Source organism: Squalius cephalus, assembly GCF_949319135.1.
Source record: "Squalius cephalus genome assembly, chromosome: 2".
In the NCBI taxonomy this organism is placed as follows: domain Eukaryota; kingdom Metazoa; phylum Chordata; class Actinopteri; order Cypriniformes; family Leuciscidae; genus Squalius; species Squalius cephalus.
The window spans coordinates 12,221,331-12,238,005 of NC_137123.1; the positions used below are offsets into that span (position 1 = coordinate 12,221,331).

At 38.7% G+C, this 16,675-nt stretch overlaps 2 protein-coding genes across 2 annotated transcripts in view; both read left to right on the forward strand.

The window, feature by feature from the left end:
• The window catches only part of LOC307149157 (putative adhesion G protein-coupled receptor E4P), a gene marked incomplete at its 3' end in the record, with an annotated part of 269,548 nt that overhangs the window by 188,351 nt on the left and 64,522 nt on the right, over positions 1-16,675 (forward strand). The window lies entirely within an intron of this gene.
• On the forward strand, positions 35-11,854 carry LOC307152324 (adhesion G protein-coupled receptor E3-like). The gene is made up of 13 exons (XM_079860863.1): positions 35-794; positions 874-905; positions 1,001-1,078; positions 1,228-1,453; positions 2,265-2,378; positions 2,524-2,705; positions 2,815-2,976; positions 3,047-3,253; positions 3,331-3,563; positions 9,274-9,340; positions 9,430-9,521; positions 9,621-9,783; positions 11,184-11,854. Exons 1-13 carry the CDS (start codon positions 38-40, stop codon positions 11,238-11,240), a joined length of 2,370 nt encoding a protein of 789 aa, XP_079716989.1. The 5' UTR covers positions 35-37; the 3' UTR covers positions 11,241-11,854.

Consider the following 16,675-nt stretch of genomic DNA (forward strand, 5'->3'; position numbering starts at 1 on the left):
CACTGGTGCTCAGTATTACATGTATTGCAACACAACAATGCATGACTTTTACTACCGGAGATATCAGTATCAAAACCAAGACCAATACCGATGTGTGAATAATAACTGTAACTGTATTGGTAATAAGGAGACCTGTACATGCTCTAGTAGCACTTTCTCATCCTGCTTTTGTGAGACTTACGACAATAACTTCACTATCCCTACATCAGTTAGTCCACTGAGAGTCTCTCAATGTGTGCTTTCTAATGATACATATATATGCACTGGTGCTCAGTACCGCATGTACTGCAACACAACAATGCATGATTTCTACTATTGGAGATATCAAAACCAAAACCAATACCAATACCAGTGTGTGAATAATAACTGTAACTGCATTGGTAATAAGGACACCTGTACCTGCTATAGTAGTGCTTTGTCCTCCTGCTTCTGCGAGGATAACATCTCCACCCCGACCACACTCAGTCCAACTACTACCCCGACCACACTCAGTCCAACTACTACCCTGACCACACTCAGTCCAACTACATTCAGTCCAACTACTACCCCGACCACACTCAGTCCAACTACTACCCTGACCACACTCAGTCCAACTACACTCAGTCCAACTACTACCCTGACCACACTCAGTCCAACTACTACCCTGACCACACTCAGTCCAACTACTACCCTGACCACACTCAGTCCAACTACACTCAGTCCAACTACTACCCTGACCACACTCAGTCCAACTACTACCCTGACCACACTCAGTCCAACTACTACCCTGACCACACTCAGTCCAACTACTACAGGTGAGCATGTCTCTAAACTGGAATGTGGTGTTTGATTTTTACTATATTCAAGTTGTAATAATGAATTTCCACATTTCAGGTCTGAATATCACGCTGCCGGATCAATGCAGAGTAAGCTGAATTTTTTCAGAATTTCAGAATTTACAGTTTTGTTGAATTTATCAAGTGTTTCACTTGTTATTCATAAAGATCATTTGTGATTTCAGAGTCAGACCTCTGCAGGATGTTTTCAAAATCTTCTTGACAACATAGAGAACATTACAGCTCAAGTGCTCCCTTTGGATGTAAGTCTTAAAGAGAAAAATGGTACAATAATCAAATCTGTGTCAGTTATACACTGTAGACAATATATGATTGACATCACAATTTTGTCTCATTGGCTCCCTTGACATATATATGTACAGTAACTCTACTTATCTGATCAATAAATTAGACTGTGACCAACATTTTGAGTATGGCCTTCAACACTTCAGAGAAGCTTTTAGAGTCATCATCTTCTTCTTCTTCGTCATCATCATCATCTTCATCATCATCAGTCAGCCCAGCTGAACTAGCCTCCTATGGAAACCGTGTGTTAAAAACCAGTGAGAAACTAATCTCTACATTGGTGAAGCAGACAGACACAAGTGACAGTGTCAGATTTACTCTTGCTGTTGTAGGTGAGTGGAGAAACTCTTATTATTGATGATGAAACTGAGATTATATATGATGTCAGGGAGTTTATAATGGATCCAGCGGTGGATCACATGTGGCAACAATGATAAATGCAGCTACAGTAACTATGTAATTATGTATCTTTTGTTGTTGAAAGTCAGTATTTTGGCTCAAATTCATTCGTCATTGGGTAGACATGTCCTAAAAAAACCACAAAAAAAGAAAATGCAACATTAAACACAGGTTCACGTACATTGAAGTTCATGGTTTGTGGTGTCTGTCACGCTGGGTTGTTGCAAGGAACACTTATGACAAAGGAGATTTAAACAGAGAGTAGACTTTAATGATAAATCCACAAACACACAGCTTGAACATATATGTAAACGAGATCAGACAAGGAACTGAACAAAACAGGGAGTATACATACACTGGGATAATGAGGGAACTAAACAGGAACAGCTGCACAGAATGATTAATTAAATGAGTTTCCAAGGAAACAAACTACGAACTCAGGCAGAACGTACCGTAACAACCTGAAAGTGTTCTTGGAATATTTGTTGCTTTGAGCATAAAGCAATCAGCATTCAAAAGACATATATCAAACACTATAATACTAATACTAATACTAATAATCAATTGCAGTGTTTGATCTTAAGGACATTTTGAGTCAAACTACATTTGAGATGAAAATCCAACATTAGTGAATAGTCATTTTATTTGTTTGTATTTTTTGCAAATTGAATTATTTAATTGGACTTTTAAAAAAAGCAATTAAATGAATATATATCACATAACTGTTTGTTTGTTTTTCATCAGAGGTTGAAGTCTTCATGGTTGGACCACAGGTCACCTTAGATAAAATCCCTAGACTTGACACAACAAATTCTTCTGTGGACATCGATCTCATTGGGATCGCCAACAACAGTAATGGTACGAGAAATGTTTTAGTTTAATTAAATTAACAAAAAACATAGAAAGAGTAGTTATACAGTACAAAACTGAACTTACTTTCTTTTTTGATTGTTGTTATTGTTTTAGTATTGTAAACATGTAAGCTTCTGTTTGTGTCACACAGGATCAGCTGCTGTGGCTTTCATGAGTTATAACACAATGGAGAATCTACTGAAGCCCGACTTCTTCAACACATCAAATGACACGATTAAAACCATGATGTCCACTGTGATCTCAGCTACTCTTCCCAAAACCACCAACACTAAACTCACCAAACCAGTCAACTTCACCCTCAAACACATCAGAGTGAGAGACTGAAATGTGTTTTTGTCCAACCTGAGAACTGATGAACATCTGAAAACATCTAATATTCAGTGTTGTTATATTTTCTGCCTGTTCTTTCTTCTTTCTGCAGGAGTTTGACCCCAACGGTTCTCTGTCCTGTGTGTACTGGAATATCAGCGAGTGGATTGTAGATGGTTGTTCTGTTTTAGAGACCAACAGCAGCTACACTGTGTGTTCCTGTGTTCATCTGTCCACATTCGCTCTCATCATGCAAACCAGCCGCCCATCAGAGGTACGAGAACATTTATAGTGAGCATTGAAGCACAGATTTGGCACTCATGTACTCTGACATGTTTTCTCAGAGCGACCCACCGCTGGACCTGTTGAATTTGGTGTGTGTGATCGTGGGGCTGGTGTTCTTCAGTTTGTCCCTGTTGACCTTTGCCCTTTGTCAGTGGAGTCCTGGAGTGAATAATGTGGCTCGAATCAACCTCTGTGTGAGTCTTCTGTTGGCTCACCTTCTGTTCCTGCTCACACAACAGTTCCTGAGCCTCATACGCCCTCATCAGGTGAGAATGATGAAGGAGCCCTACAGCTCAGCACAGTCTCACTGAGAATCATCATAACCGTCTCTCATGATCTCCAGGTGTTGTGTGCCGTGATATCAGGTGTGCTGCACTTCCTCTTTCTCTCCGGCTTTGTGTGGATGTTCATTGAAGCTGTGCTGCTCTTCATCTGTGTGAAGAACCTATCACAGATCAGCTCCAAAAAGAGGGAGGTGCTTAGCAGTGGATTCCTGTGTGTGATTGGATATACAGTTGCTCTGGTTGTGGTGGCCGTGTCTGTCGGGCTGCTTCCTGAAGGATACGGCAGTGAACAGTGAGTTTTTTTTTTTTTTTTTTTTTTTTGTAAGTTAATTAGATTATAAGGAAATAAAGCAGCTTTTGGAAACAACTACCTTGAAATCCAGCCACAGATAAAAAGGACAGTACAGCCATATCACCCTGTAGCCAATAAGACTGGTTGCCCACTGAAGCTAAGCAGGGTTAAACCTGGTTAGTACCTGGATGGGAGACTCCTGGGAAAACCAGGTCGCTGCTGGAAGAGGTGTTAGTTAGGCCAGGAGGGGGGTACTCATCCTGTGGTCTGTGTGGGTAGTGACTAACGCCTAGTGATGTCCTTTGGATGAGAGGTTAAACCAAGGTCCTGACTCTCTGTGGTCATTAAATATTCCATGGCACTTCTAGTAAAAGAGTAGGGGTGTAACCCTGGTGGCCTGGCCAAATTCCCTCCATTGGCCTTCATCAATCATGGCCTCTTAATAATAATCCCCATGCTTTCAATTAGTTCTATCACTCTCTCTCCTCTCTACCTATAGCTGGTGTGTGATGAGAGCACTTTCGCCGTTGTACTGAAGCTACCGTCGCATCATCCAAGTGGATCTGCACACTGTTGGTGGTTGAGGACTTTGGGTGTACAGTAGTACATAGTAAAGCACTATATAAATGCCTAATTTAATTTCATTACCAGCTTTACTTATTACTAACCAGTGTTTACATAGAGGTGGAGACACTCTGAACAAAGCATGTTAATTAATTGCATGAGTAATTAATTAACATGTCTCCACCATGTCTCTTAACATGTTCAGAGTCTCTCAACATGTTCAGAGTGTCTCCACCTACATAGAGGTGGAGACACTCTGAACAAAGCATGTTAATTAATTACATGAGTCAGCTCGTTACCGAAATTTCCCCAACGCTGATCTCATCAGCATAACAGTGTCATTCAAATGCATAGATGCTAATCCAATCAGCCTGACTATTCAACAACTGGGACAGGGGCTCCACGAGCCATTAAAAACAAAGGGTGAGAGTCTCAGTAATCAGACTCATTTAACTTACAATAGAGAGAACAGGACGGGCAGGAATCTCTTTGCTGGGAACTCTGTTTAACAGCTGATATCATCTATACCTCAAAATGTAAAATTCAATCTACTCTACTTTCTCAGTTTATGTACGATTGTATTGGAACCTAGATTTAGTTCTAATAACTCTCACAAAATACAAATTTTGACACTTAAAAGTTAATTCTTGTAACCTGTGATCGTTACAGGCACATAGCACATACTCTGTGTTGATGTTCTGTAAATGCATGCTGACACGGAAACAAACATGCAATTAGGGTCCGTGAAGTTCTTACAGGTAATAGTCTTTTCTGGTTGGAACTATAATTTTCTCGTGAGTCGTGTTGAATGAAATAATAACTGTGTTGAGTGTTGAATGAAACACTTGATACCGTGGACGCATAGATAGTACACCAGTAGGAGAAACAACAGCATAATTGCTATTTCCTTGATCCACAGGGGTGGTTGGTGCATATGGATCTCAGGACAGCCATCAAGTGGTATCTGCACAGAGTAAGAAAGAAAACAAAAGACAGATAGAGCAGTATTTGTTCAAATACTAGGGTTGTATCCTTTTCCGAGTCTGCTATTGTTGTTCCTTCTTTCTCTATTTCTTAATTCCTGCGACACCTAAAGAACAGTGAGGTAAGGATGGACTAGTGGATGGGGAAAGCCTATGAGGGAGTCTTCACCGCAGGGTTGGCCCCCGAAACCTGTTGTATTCGGTTCTTCCCTGGGCTCCTAACTGGTCCGCGTCCTGTCCTATCCTGTAGGTGGGGGAACAAATTTACAGTGTGACACATGAGTCCAGGTTTCCTTCCCTGACACAATACTGCAGCTGCTGTAATCGACATCACTTGATGTGGTCTGTGCCACTTAGGCTCTAATGGCTTGTTTCTGAATGACTTTATCATGACCCATTGACCTGGGATGATTGTGTGTCCACCTTCTGGTGGAGTTTGCCAACACAACTCAACTCTCTCTTTGGCACTCTGTACTGCCTTTGTGAGGTTTTCGCAGTACGCGATCAGGGCATCTGAGGCAATGTGTACATCAGCATTTCTAAGATCAACCACACCTGGCATCTGCATTGGGCATCCAGTAATAATGTACTGATCTGTTAGGTGACGCTCTCATACTACACAGTACTGCTGGCAGCGCTTTGACCCATGGTACTCCTTCCTGATGCATTTTGCTTAGCCTGGGAGCTGGGGTATGTGTTGCTGCTGGCACATCATTAATTTTCTGGCATGTAACGCATCTCTTGATTGTTTCGGTGGCTACCTTTCTGAATTTTGGATTCCACCATTGATTTGAGAACCTATGATTCATCGTTGCTGGACCACTGTGACCCAAATTGTGTATTTGTTGAGCCAAATATGGCAGTAGTGATTCGGGAGCGAAATACTTTCCCCCTTTGGTCCAGCAGCTGGATGAATCCACAATGGCTCCTTTGTCTAACCATGTCCATGCTTCTGTGGACATGTTTCCCTAAACTCTTTTCTGGTTTCCCTAAACCTAACCAACTGGGGCATCTCCAAATCGACACCCAATTGATCTTATTACCTGAGGCATCTCCAAATCGACACCAATACCTTTATCTGGGGTGTCTACTAATCGACACCCAATTCCTTAAATTGGGGCGTCTACTAATCGACACCCAATTCCTTAAACTGGGGTGTATACTAATCGACACCCAATACCTTTATACTCTAGCTCTTGCGTCTTCAGTCGACAACTGGCCGAGTCTTTAACTAACTTGCTTCCCTAAACTAGCTTCCTTCATAAACTAGCTTCCTGCGCAAGAATAATCGACAAACAGACTCAAGCAAATGTCCTTTAAATGCAAATAATCATGGCCAGGAGATCTTCCCGAGCAGTTCTCAGGGAATCTCTCCCAAGAAGCAAGGCCGGAGGATCTCAGACAAATTCCATTGAGAATCCCACCAGAAAATACGGATACAACAGTTTTTATAGAATCGAGACAACAAATAAGACTAACATGTCACCTTCAATATGATTGGTTCAAAAGCCCCAACCTTTTTCCTCTGTCACTGGCACAAGCAAACTCAGATTTTTTGTGATTACTTATCACAAGGTTTGAGAACTAGTTATCTGTCTACTTTCACTTCCCTTAATTTTTATTTATACACACACACAATCAAAGTCACAAGTTTTCCCCCAAAGAGATTGGAATCATTTAAAAGCATATGAATGTTGTTCCTGCGAGAAAAACAAATGTTAGTTGATTAATCAAAGTTGATTAATTCAAATCCATCACACTTCATACAGAGGAACGTCTTTGTACAGATCAATTATTGATTCAGGAGGCAGACATGTCTTCTGTGCTGTACTACCTGAACACACTTGTACAGTTGCATAGGAACAAGCCTGTTTAGCCGCTACATCAGCAAGAGCATAACCTTTAGCTTCCGTAGAATTAGTTGTGAGATGTGCTTTCACTTTGATCACTGCTAATATTTTTGGAAGTTTCATGGCAAACATGAGATCTTTCACTAATCCAGTATGCTTAATGGGGGATCCAGCAGAAGTTAAAAATGGTCTGCTTTGCCAAATTACACCAAAATCATGAATTACCCCAAAAGCATACCTGGAATCTCTGTAGATATTTGCAACCGATCCTGAAGCTAGCGTGCATGCTCTAGTTAAGGCTACTGGTTCTGCAGCTTGAGCTGAAAAATTATCTGGAAGACTACCTGAAGCTACCACTTCAGTGGTGGAAGTTACTGCATAACCTGCTCGTCTGTTACCTTCAATGGCTTGAGCTGAACCATCAACAAACAACTCAAATTCTGAATTCTCTATGGGAGTTTCTGTTACTTCACTCGTAGGTGTGTATGTAAGCGTAACACACTCATGAATCATTTCTCCTTCATCCTCTAACACAACTTCAGTCATTGCAGACATGAGGATGGGTTTGAGACTGGCGCAGCCTGTAAAACAATGTCCGGGGCTGTGTGGGTAGTTAACCAATTTCCCCAACGGGAGGAGGTGACAGAAGTGACTTTTGCTTGATTCATTACTGCGGACACTGCATGAGGGCATTTTACGTTTACAGTCTGACGTATTACTGATGAAGCCTGAAGAGCTAGATGAACTGCCTGCACTGCTCTAAGACATGGGCCCATACCTTGAGCGACTATGTCAAGTTTACAGAATAGTAATGAATTGGGTGTAAACTGCCCCCATGATCTTGCATTAGACATGCAGTCATAAAGCCCAAGTGTTCATGGACATAAAGCACAAAGGGTCTATCAGATTGTGCAATTCCTAATGCTGGCGCTTGAGTAGTGCACTCTTCAAATCAATGAAAGCTTTGTAATTAAATTCTTCCATACAAACAGTATCGGAAAATTTAACATGGCCTTTCAACAAGTCATAGAGCGGCTGCACAATCGAAGTATAGTCTTCAATCCAATGTCTACAGTAACCTGCTGTTCCTAAAAATGATCGGAGTGTTTTAATGGTAGTAGGAGGAGGTATGGCTTTTACTGAAGCCGCTCGATCCTGTGTAATAGATCTATTTCCTGCACCAATTGTTTGACCCAGAAACATGACTTGGTTTTTAGCAATTTGAGCTTTGTGAAAGCTGCCTTTGTGTCCTTTTTCTGCAAATAGTCCAACAATGCTGCCAATTCAGTTTGATGTACCTCATGATCTGTTGAGGCAATCAAAATATCATCGACATATTGAATCATAGTGGACTGTTTTACTGGACATTCTGGGTCACGCAAATCACGTCACCTTGTGACAACCGTGTCCACTGGTACTGCTCATAGTCAACTGTGAAAGCTAACCATGTCTGGCTGTCAAGAATGTAAGGGTACAGAAAATAATCCATTAGACATATCGATTACTGAACAAAACTTACAATCAAATGGTAAGCCATTACAAATTGTAGATGGATCTGCTACTGGGGGGCTGATTTTGTCAGTGTGTTTATTGGGTACTCTGTAGTCTATGGTGAGTCTCCATGTCCCATTGGATTTCTTGATGGGCCATATGGGTGAGTTACAGGGACTTATTTTCCTCTCCAGATAACCTACATTGAGGGAGATTTCTTTGGAGATATTTTTCTGTATTTATTTATTTATTGGTTCTGTGTTATTTTCACCTGCTTTGTTGCTCATTATGTTGGTTTCCCCTATCCTGTAGACCTGATTGCCTTATTAGGTTAATTGATTTTTTTCTGATTATGGGTGGTACTTAATTTATAATGTGGTGTTATTCTCATTCTCTGTGTTACTTTGCCCTGAAGAAGACCACTTTTTGGTCGAAACATGTTGGCTTGTGTATTTTTACAATGATTTAAGCCATACTAAATAAAGGCTTTTTGACTTTATCCTTCTCCTCATTGAAAATTTGACTGAGTGCCTGGGACCTGTTTTTCGTTTCTTTGGATGTTTTTCCCTGCCCCAAGACCACCTATCACGGACTTTATAACTTTACCTGAGCGCCTGGTTGAACCTCTTAGAGTTACAGGGACAGCAACTTTTCTACAATAGATTTGATTCTGTCTAGCTTCCTTACTGATCGGATATTGTTTGGTTACCGGAGGTGGAGTTCCTGTCAATTTGACTGTTTCTACGCCTGTCAAAAATCCAGAAATAGTATTTTTTGACAAATTAATTCACTTATCAATCATATTATGTTTCCTCTAAACAGTTGCTGGATTAAAAGAGATAAAGGTTTTATCTGGAGTTTTCTGGGTCCTGTTTGTGTCATACTAGCAGTAAGCAAATTTCTTATTTCTCATGATTTTAATTTTTATTAAAGCGAAAACAAGGTGTGAATAACAAATTATTATTTTCTACTTTTCAGGTAAATATGATTCTCTTTATCAACATCATCATCAATCTGAACTCAACTCTCAAAAACCTGAACGTTGAAGTTTCACAGATGAAACAAACCAAGTAACAAACATGATGATTTTGAATACTCCATAGATATATATATATATATACATATACACCATCATTAAATACACATTAACTCTCTCTGTTTTTCTGCAGGATTATGGTATTTAAAACACTTGCTCAGTTTGTGGTTCTTGGTTGCTCCTGGATTCTGGGTTTCTTCATTAATGGCAGGAAGGAACTGGAGATCCTCTTCCTGATCTTGAACTCCCAGCAGGGAACCTTCATCTTCCTGGTCTATTGTGTCCTCAATGATGAGGTCTGATATCACTCAATTTACCACCATATTCCATGTCAAAGCATATAAAAGACTATTACAGTTGTGTTCATGCCAGTCCTGTTCTTGTCTTGGCAATCCATGACTTTTAGAGAGAAATGTCAGAGTCAGCTGTTTAAAGGGGGGGTGAAACACTCATTTTCAGTCAATCTCATGTTAATCTTGAGTACCTATAGAGTAGTACTGCATACTTCAAATCTCCAAAAAGTCTTTAGTTTTATTATATTTATAAAAGAAAGATAGGCTGTACCGAGTCTTTCCGGAAAAAAACGAGCGGCTGGAGGCGTGCCGTATGAGCGGAGCTAAAGCTGTGCTTACACGCCGATAGCTAACAACACTCAGACATTTGAAGCAGAAAAGCAGTTTTACTCACCGCCTGCGGTTCCAACGCACGACCGTGAATCTTTATCGCTGGGATAATCCTTAAGCATTAGACGATCGTCGCGAATCCGGCGTCGAATTGGGCTTTGTTTATAAAACAATCATCGTCGAAATGCAGGGAACAAACAATCTTACACAACTCCGTTGATGCTCTGGAAAAACAAACTCCATCCACTGCTCCCTTAACGCTGGGTTCTCCTGGCAACCAAAAACCCACTTCTTTGGTGACATTGACTTCCCCAAAGCCGAGCAGAGCGCTTTGATGGGCGTACTGCTTTCGCTCTCTTGCTCTGATCTACGGTTGCGCGCTCTCCGGTCCTTCCGGAGAAGTGCCCTTAGGACCCGTATAAGGAAATTCCGCCCCATCTGACGTCACACAGGCCCATACTCGAAAAAAACGTTCTGAAACTTGTGACAAACCGGAAGGAGTATTTTTGGAACAGAAATACTCCTTCAAACATACAATTTAATTTTTGAAACTTTGTCCATGTTTAGCATGGGAATCCAACTCTTTAACAGTGTAAAAAACTCAGTATGCATGAAATTGCATTTCACCCCCCCCCCTTTAATCTGTTACTATTCTTCCATTTCCTTCCTGTGACGTAATGAGTCAAATAAGCCAAAATTCTTCAAACTCCAACTGTCAGAATATAAACAGAATGTCTTTGATATGTTTGTCTGTCTTCATGCATAGCATTACTCCTCTCAAACTCCAAATTTTTAAACTACTTCAAACTTTGTGTGTTTAAAACCATTTTTGTCCTTCATAATTAGTTCAGCCATTTTATCATCACACTCCATAGGAAAACCGTTTCACTCTCTTCAGAGACAGTATATAAAAGTAAAGCATCTACATTTACTTTTGAAATTGCAAATCTAGTCTCTTTAAACATGTTTTCTTACGTGTTTATTATAAAGAAATTCCACTGTGGTTGATGAGTTTCAGAGGTTAAATGGATGTCATGAAGTCACTCAGCTCCTCTCGTCTCATTCTTGTCCAGGTCAGACAGCAGTTCAGGAAGTTCTTCAGATGTCTTTGCTGTGTCAAACAACACTGAGGACTACAGCAATCACGATCAGGAAATAAAAAGTGCCATTATTATACGTGTATTTTATATAATAGAGTGAATGTTTTGGGAAATTTAAATTCATAATTCAACTTGAATGATAGGAAAACATTTTATACGAGTGTCTTATTTTATAGCTGTTAATGTTATTGATGTAAAGCTCTTACATTTTATTTAGTCTTTTGTAAACAGGATTTTTTGGTGGAGGGTGAAAAACATATTTTTACAGATTCCTTAAAATAATTAAGCTGAAATATTTTTCAAGTAAATGTTGTCAAAAAAAAAAAAAAAAACTGTTTCATGTGTGCACGGTGAAAGGAAATAAATGAATTTACATTCAGAGTTGTAAAGTTATACATTTGTTAATCTTGCAAAATTATATTTTTGTTTGTGAAGGTCAGAAAGCTATGGAAGCGTATTGCATTCACTTTTAAAGGAAAAAAAAATCTACTCTGTTTTTCTGAATTAACGAGTTAATTATCTCAGAATTACGAGATAATTTTTCATGAATAAAACGTTTTTGCTCTGTTTTTCTGAATTAATGACTTAATTATCTCAAAATTATGAGATATTTTTTTCTTGAAATAAAATGTATTTGCTCTGTTTTTCTGAATTATTGAGTTAATTATCTCAGAATTATGAGATCATTTTTCATAAAAAAAGAAAAATTTGTTCTGTTTTTCTGAATTAATGAGATCCCTCAAAATCCTCCCAGGAGCTCTATTTTAGCTGGATTGTACGGTGACCGGGAGGCGACATGTTAACGTGATAATATGTTGTTGCCACGAGATATTAATTTGTGGGAACGTCATATTAAGTCGTGGGAACGTGATAATAAATTGTGGCCACGAGATCATTTTGTTGAGGTAACGACATCAGTATGTCATGGCCACGCAATGTAAAGTCATGGCCTCGAGATCATATGTTGAGGGAACAATATATTTTTCTCGAGGCCACGACTTAATATTTTGAGAGAACGACACCAGTCAATACTGTAACCATATAGCCTACAGCAGTCGGAGATGGAGATGACTGATGATAACATTTTACTTTGAATTAGGAATGTCATATAAAGATATAGTGCACTCTCTGGCATTAAGACATGGGTACGTAAGTGAAAGACACCTGATGCGCATTCTTAAGTTGATTGGGCTTTTTCATCGGAAATTTGAATTTGAATGAAATACTCAGGTCACGAATAAAGTCCCGTTTAAGGCAATAAACAAAAACAAATTATGAGAAACTTATGAACAAATAACAAAGTAAATTATGACCGGGGTAAAAGAGATCATTGTACGTCGCATGTGAAGATTCGATTATTCCCACATGTAACACTTGTAGCCACGAGAAACGGATGAAACATTAAGTCGTGGCCACGAGAAATTGATGCTGTTCCCTCAACATATTAAGTCGTGGCCACGAGAAAAATATATCGTTCCCTCAACATATGATCTCGAGGCCACGACATGATGTCGTTACCTCAACAAAATGATCTCGTGGCCACAACATATAATCACGTTCCCACGAGATATTATGATGTTCCCACGAGTTTATATGTTGTGGCCACGACAAAAATAAGTGAACCGAACATGTCCCCTCCCGGTCACCGTAGATTTTAGTAAGAAAATCATGTCCCGCCTTTCAAGTTCAATCCGGTTTTATTTGGTATTGTTATTAGTATTAGTATTGATAACATATATATATATATATATACAGTGAGGAAAATAAGTATTTGAACACCCTGCTATTTTGCAAGTTCTCCCACTTAGAAATCATGGAGGGGTCTGAAATTGTCATCGTAGGTGCATGCACTGTGAGAGACATAATCTAAAAAAAAAATCCAGAAGTCACAATGTATGATTTTTTAACTATTTATTTGTATGATACAGCTGCAAATAAGTATTTGAACACCTGAGAAAATCAATGTTAATATTTGGTACAGCACACAGTAAATTCCCCGGTGTTACCGCTTGGTGTTTATATGGGAACCACCAGCAGGGTGTTAAAAGTAACACTGAAGCAGTGTTAGAGTTAATTAGATAATTAAGTTATTAATTGAGTGATGATTAAGCATTGAAGACACCTGATAATAACAAGCAGAATTACTGAAGAAAAGAGAAACACAAGAAGTGCAAATAATGTCCAGAGCCCATAAACCCCCATGAGCAAAGCTCCAGATGCTGCTGTGAAAAGTGAATTTTCCTGAGTATGTTGGGAGAGCTCTCTCTCTCACTAATCAAACCAGTAAACTAATCAAGTTAAACAATTCACTCTCAGTGTTTCTGAAGCACGCTCGCTGCATTCTAGGAACTAGTTTGTGATCTGAGCTGTGAGCTTGGATGGACTCGTGCAAAAAAACGGAAAGCACATTTTGATCTTCGAGAATGGTTTGTTTCCTTCTATTGTACTCAATGCCACCCAAGAAAAACCAACAGAATGAAGAAGAGATGGAAGAGATCAAACAATCTCTTAACTTCATGTCTGGTGAGATTAGCAAGGTGGCTAACCAGCAGTCCAAATTGCTGGGACTAATGGAGGAAGTAAGAGAGCTGAAACTAGCGATCAAGGAGGAGGACAAACGAACTGGTGATCTTGAGCGACGTGTCGATGATTTGGAACAATATTCTCGGATGGATGATTTAATCATAAGTGGACTTACAACAAGACATCAAACTTTTGCCGGTGTTGTAACCGGAGAGAAAGGAGAGGATGCCACACCGAGCGAACAATACTCGCTGGAAAGAGAGGTTGTCCAGTTCTTTCAAAGTAAAAATATGGAAATACAAACCAACGCGATCTCAACCTGTCATAAACTTCCCACAAAGGACAGGAAAACCAAGCCGGTAATTGTCATACGTTTCGCCAACAGAAAAGCCAAAACAGAATTACTGAGACAAGGAAGGAAGCTGCGTGGGTCAGATGTGTACTTGAACGAACACCTAACGAAAAAAAATGCCGATATAGCAAGGCAGGCACTGATCCTAAAAAAACAGAACAAAATACAAGCTACCTGGACAAGGAATTGCAAGGTATGGATTAAGTTGAATGGATCACCCGAGGAAGCAAGCAACATTATGGTAAGAGAACTCAGTGAATTGGGTAAATATAAATAACGATCACTGCTGGATATGCTGATGAATGGGACATACAATCAAGGGACACGTACACCTGAACAACATATATCAAACCTTTGAACTTTGTATGGATCATGAAAGACTAGAACTGAGAACATTTAACTATACTGAGCATAAACTACAAGAAATGGAGAATGAAATTGATCCTGAGAATAACTTTTTCCACAATATACAAATAAATTGTGAATACTACACTGATGAACAATTCAATGTAAAGGTAAAAATGGATGGAGCAGTATCCATAATACACTTTAACAGTAGGAGCCTAAATTCAAACTTCTCAAAAATCAAACAGTGTTTACAACAAATTGAACAAAAAATTACAGTTATAGCAATTTCCGAGACATGGCTCATTGATGATCAAGCTGTGATGTACGAAATAGAAGGATATGAGATGTTCTTTGTGAACAGAAGGGAAAAAAAGGGAGGGGGAGTTGCTCTAACTACAGGAGCAGAGTTGTGGAAAATATGTCGCTTGTTAAAGAAAAAGTTATGGAGTGTGTTACTGTAGAAATCGAGATAGAGAGATCAAAAAATATAATTCTAAGTTGTGTGTATAGAACTCCGGGTTCTTGTATGGAAACGTTTACAGAAGAATTAATGGCGTTGTATGACAGTATAAACAATAAGAAAAAGTGCTTTGTTTGTGGAGATTTTAATATAGATCTATTGAACCCACTCAACCAGAATACAACAACAGAATTTATTAATGCAATATATAGTATGAGCTTATACCCCTCCATTATATGTCCAAGTAGAATCACGACACATAGTGCAACTTTAATAGACAACAAATTTACTAATGTTATTGATAAAAAAATAACAAGTGGACTTCTAATTAATGACTTAAGTGACCATCTGCCAGTTTTTGCAATCATTCCATGCTGTAAGGGGACCAATAAAGACATACAAGCTAAATTAACAAGACATAAAACTAAGCGTGCAATAAACTATTTCAAAGAAGATCTTATAAAACAAGACTGGAAGGAAGTTTACGTTGAAGATGTAGATGAAGCCTATGACAAATTTATATCAATACTAACAACTTTTTATGACAAAAACTGTCCTTTAAAGAAATTGGGGAAACAGAAATTTGCTGAAAAACCGTGGTTAACAAAGGGAATCCAAAAATCGTGTAAACGGAAAAATACATTATATAAGATTTTTATTAAAAAAAGAACTAAAGAAGCAGAGCAAGTATATAAGTTGTATAAAAATAAACTGACTAATATTATTATGAACAGTAAGAGAGAGTACTATAGTAGATCATTGGATTATAACAGAAATAACATAACAAAAACATGGAAAATATTAAATGACATAGTAAGAAACAACGTTGGAAGGACAGGATGCCCATCCTATTTTATGACAAAGAATAATATAATTATAAGTGATAAGGAACAAATTGCTAATGAATTTAATGATTTTTTTGTCAATGTTGGTCCCAGTTTGGCTGGGGAAATTGTAGGAATTGGTAGTAAAAGTAGAACGGAAAGAGTAACGGGTAATGTAAATAAGAAATCAATGTTTATAAGAGGAACAAATGGAAAATAAATAATTGATATTGTTAAATCATTTAAAAATAAGAAGTCAACTGACTGGAATGTTATGGATATGTCTGGTAAAACACATTATTGAGTGTGTTGAGAAACCCCTGGTACATATATGCAACTTGTCTCTTCAAAAAGGTTTATTTCCTAATCTTCTGCCTTCAGCTTATATTTGCTTTTGCAGCGAGCTAAACAAAGGCTTAGTAAGAGTCGTAAACAGTTGTCAGGGTCAAACTTTCTTTACTGAAGCCCAATTTGTGAAACTGTAACACAAATGAACAATGATATTTAATAAAATATCTCTTAAATGTTACATTCAGTTCACATAAATCAAAACATTATTTAAGATGCACATAAATCACTAAGAAGAACAATCAAGCATTACAATTATGTGCTTCAGGCTACATATCCTCAAACATATGTATATATATCAGAATACATGTAATCATATGTTACCGCTTAGATTAGTCTTTTAAACTTACAGATTGTGCCGTTTCAAGAGCAAAACAAGAAGGATGGACGTGGATGCACCTCTATACTCTGTACCATGAGCTCTAAAATCCAAAATGGCTGATATATTATTAAAGGTGACGTACTACTTAAAGTGACCACAAGGTGTCAGTATTGACAAAGTAAACTATAACTAAGGCCAGGATACTCCCCGCCTGACATCAACAGATGTCACATCAGACTTGAGGAACAGTAACAAAGGCGTCAACATCCAGATCGTTAAGCCACCTTA